This window comes from Arvicola amphibius, chromosome 11 (assembly GCF_903992535.2).
Source record: "Arvicola amphibius chromosome 11, mArvAmp1.2, whole genome shotgun sequence".
NCBI lineage: Eukaryota > Metazoa > Chordata > Mammalia > Rodentia > Cricetidae > Arvicola > Arvicola amphibius.
In genome coordinates, this window is record NC_052057.2 from 1,299,879 (window position 1) to 1,313,888 (window position 14,010).

At 47.0% G+C, this 14,010-nt stretch overlaps 1 protein-coding gene across 2 annotated transcripts in view; it reads right to left on the bottom strand.

The window, feature by feature from the left end:
• The window catches only part of Gatb (glutamyl-tRNA amidotransferase subunit B), a 78,323-nt gene that overhangs the window by 32,737 nt on the left and 31,576 nt on the right, over positions 1–14,010 (bottom strand). Inside the window, exons 3-7 of one of the 2 annotated variants that reach the window (XM_038348347.2) lie at positions 13,771–13,884; positions 11,442–11,640; positions 10,952–11,074; positions 3,081–3,194; positions 977–1,061 (exon numbers count right to left, since the gene is read on the bottom strand). In XM_038348347.2, coding sequence (XP_038204275.1) covers positions 977–1,061; positions 3,081–3,194; positions 10,952–11,074; positions 11,442–11,640; positions 13,771–13,884 — 635 coding nt within the window. The remainder of the gene's footprint in view (positions 1–976; positions 1,062–3,080; positions 3,195–10,951; positions 11,075–11,441; positions 11,641–13,770; positions 13,885–14,010) is intronic. The other variant, XM_038348348.2, reaches the window with a different exon arrangement.

Here is a 14,010-nt window from a genome sequence, read left to right on the forward strand (position 1 = left end):
CTTTGAAGTCGTGAGCAAAATGAACTCACACTTTTTATAAGTTGGACAACTCAAACATTCATTATAGTAACAGCTGCCTGGCATAGGGTTTTCTCAGTTAATGGCAGGCAAATTCGAGCTCTTCAGTTTTCCATGGGATTCTATGGAATGGGCCTCCTAACTCCTAGGGCTCTCCTATTTTACATAAAGAAAAATGCTTAGAAAGATAATTTTGTGCCTGTGTAGACAGGGACTGAGCCCGGGTTCTGAAGTGTTGGCAGCACACATTCTATTGCCAACCCAACCCCGCCAGCTTCCACACAACCTCTACGGACTTTGGAGCATTCTGTGGTATTTTACTTAAAGTCAAAATCTTAAAATTCAGACTGAGAAAAATTAGGGCCCAAGTTATCTAAACAACCACGGAAAGAGTAGATGTGTTGGTTTGAGTGAGAAATATCCCCCAGAGGCTCTGGATTTGAACACTTGGGGCAATGCAGTCTTCCTGGAGGAAGTCTGTCACTTGTGGTTCACAGCTTTGCCCCACTTCCAATTTGCTCTCTTCAGTTTGTGTTTGTGGTTGAAGGTTTGATCTCATGATTTCCTGCTCTAGTCACTTATGGTTCTGCCTCCCTTGCCGTTATGGGTACTGCCTTTGGAACCACATGTCAAAGTAAACTCTTTCTTCCACAGGCTGCTTTTGATCATAGTGCTTTACCATGGCAACAGGAACATAACTGATCAAGCGACCCTACTACCATCTCTTAGCCGTTTTCTACATCAGTCGGGCTGTAAGAAGTCTCACAGGTGCAAAGGGAGGCCCGGGGCCTGAATCTAAGCCCTTCTGTGTAAGCTCAGGTCAGCTGAACTCTATGGTCCCAGAAGACCAGGTTTCACCCTATGGGGTGCAGTGATCTCCTCTCTTATGGCTACAGAGAAGCTAAAGACCTTTCTTACATGACCAGTTCCCAGTCCAGTCTTATCAATACAGACTCACCCCAGCTTATAATCAAAGGAACGAGTTTCATTTAGAACTTCACCTCCATTCTCAAGTTCAGTGATTTGTCTCTGAATTTCATAGTCTATAAAAAAAAAACCCAGCAAGTTAGTATAATTTTGAATCCCTTTTATCCATTCAAGTAATAAATATAAACCATCCTCAATCCTTAAGTTAAAGGGGAAAAAAGTCAAGAAGATTGCTTATGATGACCATTCCTTTGTGGGCTGTATTTTCTTCTCACAACTGGGAAGGGCCTTAGAAGGTCATCTCTTCCCTTCTTTCTCTTTTTCAGACACCTCAGCTCAGAGAGATTAACAACCTAGCACAGCTACAGACCTCGGTAGAAGGGTGGGGACTGCTCTGTAGGTCTCGTGACTGCTGCTCCAGGACAGTGACCTATTAGAATTCCTTATCCTGGGACTAGCAGATGAGTCACAAGGAACTCTGATAACCCTCAAAATTTATACACAAAATATGGATGGAAATGTATGTGTACTTTTGGAAAGAGAATAATTTTCATTTTATTTTCAGAATATCTGTGACCACTGCTCCGTAACACATGCCCTCACTACCCAACAGACTAAACAGACTGTGCCAATCAACACAGTCCAACAGGACTGAGACAGTCCAACTGCTAGGCTCCTTTGCAAAAGTAAGCCTTCCCAACCTCCCACCCCATGTTCCCTGCTTAAATCCACACTTCTTTTTTATCCCACCTCTCTTACCCAGATGTTCTCCTTGACTGACATGAAATGACGGCTAAAAGAACCACCATGATTTGAAAAAACCTGGTGGGAAATTGTAGGCTTGAAGAATTAAGCCCATTGTGGAAAGCTTTGGTTCTGCTAGGCTTTGTTTGAAGACAGGTAGAATTCTGACTATTGTTCCAGAGGGCACTTCATATAACAAAAAATATTAGGGATAGCTAAAAATACCGAGGGCTCCTCTGTGCACTGTTCCAGCCTTCGGTTGGTCACTCGCCACCCTGTAGATCAATGCAGCCCTCAACACGCATGCCCAGGCTAAAGGTAAACTTCACCCCACTTGTTCCCAGCTCCTTCACAGACACAGGCTGCAAGCACGAGCCTCTCCCCTTACCTCTTTGGTGGCTTCAGAGAGTGGACCATGTCACTCCTTACCCTTATCCAACCCCTGAACCATTTGAATACCTTCTCTCTAAAAATATGTCCCTTCAAGTGTCTTCATTAAGGCCAGCTAATCATTTCAGGTTTGGGACACAAGATTTAGACAGGTGAGAATAACCTCTTCTGAACACATCAATGCTGTGCCCCAGAGACCAGTGTCCACTAAGCACCTTGGTTTCAGCAGTGTGAAGATGACACCTTCAGCAGGCTTGCTGCCTGTGTACTCCTGACAGGGTTTGCTTTTAAGTTACCCCTCCCTCCTCTAGGGATATCTCTGGCTTTAAAATCTACTCTGAGTCTCCTGAGATGTCCTCCTCTCAGACTGTCTCTAGCTTCTGTGGGACTGACAATAGAGCTAGCCTGCTCTACATTAGCTACATTCGTCATCAGCGAAATGCGCGCTGTATGCCCCACAAAACCCAACCTTGACTGTACAGCCACATGCAATCTATTAGCCAAAAATGGTAAAAAGTAGAAACATATTAACTAGACTATATTCAATCTAAAGAATGAACCTGACATCATAAAGCACATGATATGTGGTAGAACACAATTACCATATTTTATAAATCCTCCCAAAGCAGGTGGAACCTATCTCCTTTCTTTGGGTCTGGCTTGAATTCAAGATGCTCTGAAAGAAGTGTGCAGAAGTGACACTGTGAGTTGGGCTCCAGAACTGAGGACTCGTGAACTTTGAGGCTTGGGCCTCTACCCTTCTGGGACCCACGTCACAGGGGACGTCACAGGGCCCACGTGACTGAGGCCGGCTCAGATCTTTGCTCCCGCTAACCTGACAGTTTCTGGAGCTGCAGGCATGCGCAGAGGCAGGTCTGGCTGAACCATGCCCTGGTTCACAGAACTATGAGAACTAGCATAGCTGCAGCAGCCACAGGCGTACACTACAACACGGTGACCGGTATACAGAGGGACACAGCAGAGTTGGAGTTGACATTCACCTATGGCTTTGGCCAAGAATCTGAGGCTGTTGAGATTCTTCACTTCTGTCCGGACACCCAGAGGTTCCCCGGGGTGATGTACAGATATATTGGCATCTACTCTCAGCTGACCCTCTAGAAAGAAAAAAAAAAAAAAACAACAAAACCTGTAGAAATTATTTGAAGCAATACGATTTATAGGGCCTGGTGATATCAAGGTAAGTAGTCTCTACCTTGATTTTCTGTCTGGTTAGAACAACCTATGTAGAGAGCATAACTGGTTCTGAAACACAAGGCCGCTTCCCCCGCCACTCAAAGCCAGCCAGAGTCCTGAGCAGTGTGTAAATATGCTTCTTCTTGTGCACACACAGACATTTGCGACGCTCAAGCTGGAAGGATCTATCTAGTGCCTGTGTGCGAGGGGAGAACAAGGTTATTGAAATAGAGGTTCGTTCTTCGGTTCAGCTCTATGGTTATTTCCAAAGCATCTGAGCTGGGTTTGGGGGAAGCGCCCTCCAGTGCTCTCTGTGTCTTCAGGAGACTTATAAGACAGTCCTTGAGGATTTGCAGCTCGAGGGCAGGAGCTGAAACCTGAGCTGCCCTCCCTTCTCAAGCACTGTAATGATTTCCTTCTATAAACCGGAATCTGAAGCCTCCCTGGTTGCCATGAGGATTTGCTGAAGCAGAAAGACTGTGGTGTGTGGGTGGAGGGGTGACAGGAGAGTTGGCCCCGTCCTCATGGGGCCTCCTCTGCCCTGGAAAGCCCCGTGGCTCAGGAGACATGACCCTAAAGGAGCAGGTGATTTGTGGGGAGAGAGGGAGGCACATCCCAAAACAGATACAAAGACTCTGAAGATGAGAAATAATCACATTTTCTATCTTACAAGGCAAAGCTCAAGTTCTATTCTCCAATTTTATGTGTAATACAAGAAAGGAAGACAGCATGCTGCTCTTATTATTTATCTTTTGAGACAGAGTCTCACTGTGGAGCCCTAGCAAGCCTAGAATTCACCATCTTCCTACAACAACTTAAACGTAGCTAGGACTAGAGGTGTGTGTCACTGGTCCGAGCTCTTAGGTAAGGTTGTGAAGGTGTTAATCCTTTAAACCTTATGATGGGCTAGATAAATTTATTTCCCAAATATTCCACAACAAAAACATATTAAAACAATTAAAAGCATCAATAAATCCCATGCCAGGAAAAGGAGGGTTGTTACCCCCACTCCAGAGCTGTGGCAACCAACCTGAGACCGCTGCAGCCACTGGGCCCCGTCCCCAGACCCCAGGTCATGGGAACAGCACCCCCACTCTCTGACTATGGCTCAGGACTGGCTCCACTTACTGTGGCAGCTCTGAAGTCTGGACAACTGCTCACTTCCTACAGCTGCTGGTTTGAACGAGTCACACTCCTCTGAATTCTGAGAAGTGCCACCTGTGTAGGAGCCTTGGTGTCACCCGTATTTCCTACTTTGTCAGCTGGACCCCTCAGGTCTCCCAGAAACCCTCAGAGTTGCCACCCCTCTCCACTCTGCTCTGCATCCTTTGAGAGCACACACAACAGAAGCTCGTCTAGTCCCCACAGTGTAAGTAACCACGGCTTTCATGCTGGTGCGGTGTGGCTTTTATCAATTCCATCGCTGACCAGAGCACAGCAGTCCCGCTCTGCCATCTCCTCTGCTTCACATTAAGATCTTATCTGATGGGATCAGCACTCACACCAACCATTCCATAGGAAAGCTCCCCCACCTCCAGTCAGGGGGCCTTCGGCTGCTTACTCCCCTGGAGCTTTGTTTCTCTCGTTTTTGAGGGTGCGAGTGTAGAGACAGGGTCTCATGTGATGTGGGTCCCCTCTGTATGCTGTGAACGACAGGGCCTCATGTGATGTGGACCTCTCTGTATGCTGTGCACATGTTTTGTTACCACTGGTTAATAAAGAAGTTCGCTGTGGGTCATAGCAGGGCAGAATAGAACAAGGCGGGAAATCTAAGCAGAGATAGAAGAGGAAAGAAGGTGGAGTCAGGCAGATGCCATGTAGCCACCCAAGAAGAAAGATTGCAAGGTAACAAACCACGAACCTCGTGGTAAAATATAAAATAACAGAAATGGGTTAATTCAAGATGTAAGAGCTAGCTAGAAATACGCCTGAGCCACGGGCCAAACAGTGTTGTAGTTAATATAGTTTCTGTGTGATTACTCGGGTCTGGGCACTGGACAAATGAAAATGCAGTCTCCATTTACACTCATGTCACTCAGGATGTAGCTGAGGCTGGCCTTGAACTTCCGGTTTACCTGCTTAGACCTCTGGAGTACAGGGGTTACAGATGTGCACCCCCATATCTGGCTTCCCACCGGAACTTCATCAATTTCCTCTCCCTCCGCCTCCCTTCGGCTTGACTTTTGAGACTACAGGTAAGGGTTCCTTCCCTCTACCTGGTACTACTGCCAGGAAGCAAGCCTCTCTGTAGAGTCCTGCAGCATTCTCAGAATATAAGGAATACAAGCAACATTGAAGAGCCAGTGACTGATACCTACTGTGAACCAACCTCTATGCTAGGACCCGAATGGAAAGGCACTTGAAGATGATGGGCCTCACTGCTCCTCTCTGCCATACAAGTCATCAATCTGTCTAAGCACTGCCTCTGATATGGACACATGTAATAGTATTTATTGCTCATTAAGAAAACACACAAAGGCCTCAAAACCTATTCCCATGAGCCCAATTTTCACACCATCAATCATCAGCCATTTCTCTGCTTTCCCTCTAGCAAATCCTCCCTAACAAGTTAGTGTACATACTGTCTTCACCCTGTCCCCAGTAATACCACAGCCAGCTTCTGTCCTCGGATCTCTGAAGATGCTCGGTCAGGGTGCCACGTCGCCCTTGGTGCCAAATTCAATGGACAAAGACACATTCTGCTCTCACCTCACTATGACATAATTAATCCTTCCTTTTCCCCCTGTCTTTTGAGACAGGGCTTTAAGCAGAAGATGGACTCAAATTGCTATACAGCATAAGCTGGCCTTGAACTCACAATCCTCCCGTGAGCCAGGGTTACCTTCACCTGGTTTCCTTCTTTCTTGAAACGTCATTCTACATCATTCGGTATCTCAATGCTACTATGGTTTTCCTAAACACTCAGCTTGCACTCCTGACGAAAACACAGGACTCTTTTCTCTATTCTCATGCTCTCCAGAGTGGTATACAGTTCTAAATATCCTCTGTGTCCTCATGATGCCTATATCTCCATTGGCAGACTTCTCCCCGGAGCCCTACTTCGGGCTTTATAGGTATTCAATTTCCAAATCCAAATCCTGACTACTTCCTCAAGCTTCCTGGAAGCGGCCTTCACTTCCTTCCCATCTCTGGTCTTCCAAACCAGCCTGTCACGAGCCTTCTTCCTACGAACCATCTTGAGTCTACGCATCTCTTCATCACCTCTGCCACCAATGCTTCTCCTCTGGACCCGAGACCCACTCTCCACAGCAGCTACAGTGGCTTCTAAAACGTAAGCCAGTCTAAGTGTTCTCTTGGTTGAATCCTGTCCATGATTCCCACATCCCCTAGAAGTGCACACTTCTGACTACTGCCAAAGTGTCCTCTGCTTACCTTTCTGGCTTGTCCTACATCTGTTACCTTGGTAACCTCAGGGGTCCTTTCTGAGCTCCTCTTTAGGCTTGGATCTTTGCCTTAGCAGTTTCCTGGAATGCTCACCACCACCTAGTTCTAGGCTGGCTAGGCTTTGAGTCGTTCTTTATTTCTTAATATCAGCCTCACTGAGTGGCCTTTAAAAGCAATATTGTTACTTTTCAAGTTGTTCTGGTACTGAGCTTCATTTATTTCCTTAAAATAACTATAATAACTATCTTTGTTTTGCTTGTTAATGTAATTCCTCCTTACTCCTCCCAAGGGTCACATCCTCAAGGCAGGGACAAGGCCTTTTTCAGAATTTAGAGCTGGGTCTGACCCACTGTTATTGTCCAATGAATTAAACCCCACTGAATGATGAATTCCAACACACTGGTATTTTCCTGAGCAATAAGCAAACAGATTGGTTTCTGTCTCACGCTGGTTCCTGGTAAATCTACAAGCCTGTCTGACTAGAACTAATATAATATACATTTGGAATCATGCAAAAGGCCCATTAAGCTCAAAGGAAAACTGCCCAAGTATGCTGAACTCTGAACGACCAAACCGTGTCTGCATGACAGTCTTTTTAAAAAAAAAAGAAAGAAAGAAAAAGAAAAAAAAACCTCGGGAGACCTTGAATTACTACTCACTTTTAAAGATGATACTCTTTCATGATTTAGAATTCTAATTTGGAAGAGGAATAAAGGCATGAATTTTCATCTCTCCCAGAGAATACCACACTACATAAACGTCTGAGGAGAATCACTTAGTATCCTGCCGTGTTGAAAGAGAGTTCACTAGTCTGGATTCAGGTATAGTATCAGACCTTAACAAAAGATACTCTGCCTCGTGAAGACAAAATGCCTTTTAAACAAATTAAGTTAAATTACCCCAAGTGCATGAAAGCCTTAGCAGTCAGGTTTAGCTCTGCATTCTGTCCCACCGAGGGGCCTCCAACTCCCACAGAAGGATGTCATCACGCTCAGTCTCTCTTCTCGGAGTAGACAGCTGCAACAGCTAAACTACAGACTGGACCATTGAGCAGAGTGGCAGAGCAGCTACGTCTTCCTTTGAAATACATCTGAGGGCTGGAGAGATGGCTCAGAGGTTAAGAGCACTGGCTGCTCTTCCAGAGGTCCTGAGTTCAATTCCCAGCAACCACATGGTGGCTCACAACCATCTGGTGCCCTCTTCTGCTTGCAGGCATACATGGAAGAAAGGCTGTATACATAATAAATAAATCTTAAAAAAAAAAAAAGAAATACATCTGAACAAGAGCAAACACTGGATACAAAACTCTTTCCGCAGACAATGGGGGTCTGAGGCCTGGGGAGGGAGGTCTGTGGGGACGGCCAGTCATTCTGGCTGCTGAGTAATCCCAGAACTGAGAACAGAATGCGGGCAGGGCTGACTTAAAACCCGTCTGCAGTGCTGGGATAGGTCTCACACACACTAAACGGGTATCTTACCACTGATTGCATCCCCACCAAACGGAATCAAATTTTACTGCCGATAACTCACAGAACATACCCATCCAGATGAGTGGAAACTCTGTCAATACTGCCCTACTTACTGTACTGAAGGTGTGCGGCCCCCACAGAGCACACACAGCACACTTGGTCAGACCCTGTGCCCTCTGTAACAGAGTGGCAATGGCAAGGACACCGACGTCCCTGGGGCCTTTCCGATCACGGCCCCACCAGAGCCCAGACTGCTCCACAGAGTCACTCCTCCCTATCGCCCAGTGACTCCTGGCTTGCTTTTCTCTTCTGTTTCTCTCTTTCCATACGACTATTTGAGAATGACTTTTAAAGGCGTAGAAAGTAAAGACTCAAAGAAATCAAGTAACATGTCCAGGTTTCTACTGCGAGAAGCCACAGGTTTGGATTCTAACTCAGATCCAGGCTCTCTGTCCACATCCATGCAGGGATCCGGCAGCATGATGCTGTGTGGCCACCAATGACAAGCACCATGGATAAACAAAGGAGGTGCACTTGGGTTCTAATGAGTCCTGGACTAACAGCCTGTTTCCTTACCTGTAGACAGGCATACCACCACCTCCAGGAAAACTGCAGTGTTTAAGTTACAGGATAAACTGTTTTAATAAGCACATACTAAACTTACCAACTGGCAGATAGAATCACTGTCCAAGTACTTAGTAGGTCTACTTCTCTTCCCATTCAGATCAGCGAACAGCTTTGGAGATCTCTTTTGATAGCAGCAACACGCTCAGACACTGGGCTACAGTGGTGCATGCTCGCTAGCAAAACTACCAGGAACTCACTAAACGGAGCCCAGAACACTTCACACTTCAGTCATAAGCGCCACATCTACCGGACTCCAGTGGCACCTCTGCAAGACAGCCTTCACCCCAAGTGCAGCCTCCAGTGCTGTAGCCTCCAGGGCTGCAGCCTCCATGGCGGCACGAAAAAGTGAGCAAAGACACTTGGGCTGAAAATGCTAACGGCCGAGAATTTAGACTCCTGAGCCCTCCAGGCAGCCCTCAGTGCTCTTCAGAACAACTCGAGCTTCTTGGCTGCTGTGCTGGACAAAAAGCTGCTGGATTTGTGTCAAAAGGAAACAGAGTGCACAAGAAATGAGATTCAGTGACCCTGCTCCGCTGTCACTGACTCAAGGGCTCTTGCCGTTGTAGTTTTCCTCCTGCGATGACCCAGAGGGGACTCTCCCCCAGATAACAGGTAGCTTATTCCTTACTCCATGGGTTTGCAGGAGGCAGTGATTTTGAGACTATCTAGAAACTTTAAAAACACGATCCAGAATCAACGCTTAGCACATTAATGGCTAACCATCCAACCTGCCCACATTTCATTTATGTTCTGTGGGGAAAAGCAGCACGGGTGATGAATGGAAAACAGACAACCCCTATTCCAGCATGGTCTTGTTCTATAAAAGACACATGCAGGCGGCTAACCTTTCTGCCACTCTACTCCAGCCTTTAAGGACGAGAGCAAATAAGCAAGCTCGGTCACCAGGTCTCACTCGCTGCAAGACTCTTGGGTTACAATTCACCATTTGTAAGATGTCTTATTTGACAAGCGTGACATTAAGAATTGAGAAGCCCCTCTATAATATGCACACACGCTGTGTGATGTGATGACGGTGTACACAGTGTTACAGTCCGACAGGGAGATGACATCAGCATGAAAGGTGCTTACTAGGTGCAGACTGCAGCCGCCTTAATGTGCATGCTACAGAAACAAGACTAAATGCAGAGTATGCTCTGTCAGGGAGGGGGCGCCAAGGGCGGGGGAGTTTTTACACAGCCCATGGAAAGGGGAAACTGGATGCGGTTCACTCTCGGGGACTTGAGGTCGTGAAGAAACAGAGTGAGCAGACCTATGATTTCCTTGACTGTATTTCACTATGACACTGGTACTCGTGGACTGTCACCACACTCCAGAGCCCATGTCTCTCTCCTTGAACTCAAAGATCAAGGCAGTTTGATATAACTGCTTTCTCTTTGTAGTGCTGGGAACTGAAGCGAGGGCCTCACAAGTGCCAGGTAACCACTCTCTGAGCTGTATCTCTAGGCCAGTATCACCACAGCATTAGTTCACAGAAAAAAACGGGGGGCTTTACCTGCACACACATAAAAACGTTTACTCCATTTTAAAAATTATTGGGTTATTATTGTTGTTTCTTGAGACAGGACCTCACTGGCCTCAGACTCTTGTGTAGATCAGGCTGGCCTCAGACTCTCGTGTAGATCAGGCTGGCCTTGCATTCAACAGAGGACTGCCTGCCTGCCTCTGCCTCCTGGTGCCAGGACTAAAGATATTTTAATTGTACAAATGAAGGGGAAACAGTTTGATACTTTACTATCTGCATCCACACACATAGGCATAGTGGGTAATAATCAAATCAGGGGAGTTCACCGTCCAAGATGGATGAAAATTTCGTAAAAACTAGATCTTCCCAAAATAACAACCGCCTATGCATGTGGAACTCACAGAACAGGGATTATTATTCACGGTCTGAACCGTGCGCACCTCACGAACCCCACAGCTCTCATCTAACAAACTGGCAGAAGGTAAATCTTGCCTCCTGACTCTCACGCTCCCATTCTCTGGCTCAAGGTGAAAGCAGTGTTGTTTGTGTTGAGCTTTGACTGGGGCTCATAGAAAGAGCACAGGGGAAATTTTAAGGGTGAAAAGAAGTGAGGTACAAAAGGCTAAATACAGAATGTGCCAGAAGCAGAGAGAGGGATGATGCCAAGCAGGGCCACTGTCCACACAGCCTCTACCTGCCATGTTCGCCTGGCTGGTCCCCAGGGCTTGAAGGATCAGCTGCAGTTCCCTGACAGCCATGGCTGCCTCTTCCCCACAGCACAGGTCAGGCTCCAGGACCACTTCGAGAAGGCCAACTCCTACCAAAGAGAGGCGAGTCACAAACTCATCAGCTAAGGAAAACGTGGCATTAATGCACAACCTTCAAAGACACCCCGTCCCTCCTTCCCGCACTTCTGCCACTGGTCAATTTATAACCCTGGTTCATTTCTTCCAGTGTCTGCTTGGGGATGCCCAGCTGTGGGCCGTGACAAGGAGGCGGGTCTGTCTGAGGTTAGGGGTGTATAATTGGCAAGGCTAGCAGCGAGCACGGTTCAGGCTGTGCTATCTCACCAGCTCTGCCAATACCTTTCTCAATTAGTTTGAGAGAAAAGTCTAGAAGGGAGGAGAAGTGCCCAAGACCCCAGAGCAGAGAGGGCCAGAAGAAGCAAGGCAGACCCAACCTACCGGCTCTGTTCAAGTCAATGAGAGTCTGGGACCTCAGGTCATCGTGGAGGCTTTTGCCACTGTCCTGCTCCAACTGGATCTGTTTGATCCTCACGGTCTTGGTGGTCACCTGACTCTGCTTCTTCCTTATGCAGATGCTGTACGTCAAGTGTCCATGGGTAGCAATTGGGAGCCTCTGCTGGGTGATCTGGTAACCCGCCTGCTCACAAGAACACATGGGTTAGTTACGAGTCCAGAACTGAAAGCTGGGATTCACTCAACTTTTAGTTTCACGTCATAAAGGTTTACTTGAAACAAACACAAAGAACAGGAGAAACAAGGAACAACAACCAAACCTAGTTTATACATTGCTGCCATAATTTAGCCTTTCTTCTCCTGGCTTTTTCTGTTACCCCATTCCCCACCCAAAGTCTCTCACCCCCAATAAGGGTGCAATTAACAACAGGAATCCTATCGTCCTTGCTGGAGTGCCATTTTTGAGAGTAACAATAATCTCATTGTCAGAGGCCCCTAAGAGAAGAATTTATTGTTTTCATTTAGCTCATTAGCCTAGATTCTGCATCTCATTACCAGGCTCCTGCTGAGCCCCTTATTAGGGAATGCCAGCTAAGCAGCTAGCCATCCACTTGCACCATGGCTTACAGCAACTGCCATTGCATCCCCGCTTGTTTCGGGTAAGCAGTCATGTCAGCTGCTCTTCCCTTGTTCCTCTGGCCAGAAAGTGCTGCAATGTGCTCCCAATCTGCGAACAGACAGCACACAGCACAAAAAGCTGACGGAGGTTGTGAGGATGCCTGTCCCTTCTAAAGGGACAAGAATTACGTTCTAACACACGCATGACGATGGGGACTGGAGGTAACACAGTGACGGCTACCGCATCTGCAGTACTTGCTGGACACTTGCCGTCATTCAACCCCAGGAGCCTGTGCAGTACAGGCAAGAGGGGCCGAGGGTCTTGTCCAAGGCCACACACAGAGCCAGGAGATCTCCAGTCACACTGGCCCAAGCTGGTACCTCTCTTCACCAGGCCAGTGAAAGATGTAGAAATACAAGTGGGCATGTCAAGCCATAGCATATTTAATGAGACCTTCAGGCTTTCTGATGCAGGAGGCCTGGGGTAGGGCTGGAGGATTTGTATTCCTAACAAGGCTCTGAGAGATGCTGACACAGCTGGGGAACTGTGCAGAAGGCTAGCTCCTTATCTATACTCGGATAGCAAGTCTCTACCTATAGCCCTGAATTCTGGCTTGGGTTGCTGGACAAAGCACCAGGCACTTGCTTGGTTTCAGACACGCAGCAAATGAGCTGTGTCACATGCAGGCCCCGTGCGACATCGTGACCACCTGCTCTGGACATGCTGAACTGCCCAGGCCGGGAGGACTGGGCTGCACTCCAAACATTTCCAGGGTTTCATGTCAGCCAGTGGTACACAGCTCACCTAGCACATGCAAGTCCCTAAGTTCCATCCCCAGTACTGAAAAATTAAACATTTATTTTCAATTTATATAGCCAAACTTGTAGAAATGGGGGCTGTGGGGAGCTACAGGTCCTCTTTACCTTGCTTTTTATTTATGTCTGTTTATGCCCACTAAACCCCAACTCTTCCAAATCTTCAGCTCCAGGAGAATGATGCATGGCAATGTTTACTGCTACTGTTTTTCAAAATCATACTTACCTATCAGAACATCTGATTAAATGACACATTACTTTCAGGAACCCATTCAACATTTCAATTTTGTTCCAGCGTGAACATGTACCATGAAAAATGGTCTCTCATTTACACTGGCACCACTTTAAAAAAGAAACTTTCTAAATTTAGTGCAAAAGCAAGTAAATATTGAGTTTTCTGCTCAACTAATTACTGCTGCTTGTGCTCATTCTGGCTCACAATTTTGCCTACTACTGTCCAGTTACTTGCTCCTTGGGAGATGACAGAATGTGTCCAAAGGAGCTAGCCTCCTTACTAGGAAAGTCTACATAAAAGAGACACATTCTCACAATGTCTGAAGCAACAGTGGCACTAACAGCTGCACCAAGCACAGGGTTAGCCTTTGTCCTAACAGGCCATTAGCACCAAACACCATGGCTGGGAGGACCTGACAGCACTGGCCTCTCCTGGTCCCTGTTCAATTACGAGTGAACCAACAGAAGCATGAGACTAAGCAAGGAGTCAGCGATCAGGACAATCACATCCAATCTAGTGAGCATTCATTGGGGCTGGACCAAGCCTCCTGCTGTGATGGGCAGAGAGGGCGGACAGAAAACACGAGGCGTCCCAAGGCAGGCCAGAGCTGAGAGCGTGTGAAGGCAGATCACACAGCACACTTACAGGAAGGTCTGCGTAGAAGTAGTGCTTCCTGTCAAACAAGGACTTCCTGTTGATGTGGCAGTTTAGTGCCAAGCCGGTCATCACTGCAGCTTCCACACACCTCCTGTTGAGAACCTTTACAAACACCAGAAAAGCTTCTTTAGAACCACAGCCGCACAGCTGCTTCTCTCCACTTCCAAGATCTTCCCTGAATAGTTAAAACTGTTATCTCTGGTTCTCTGTGGTCAGCTCTGCTTGCCA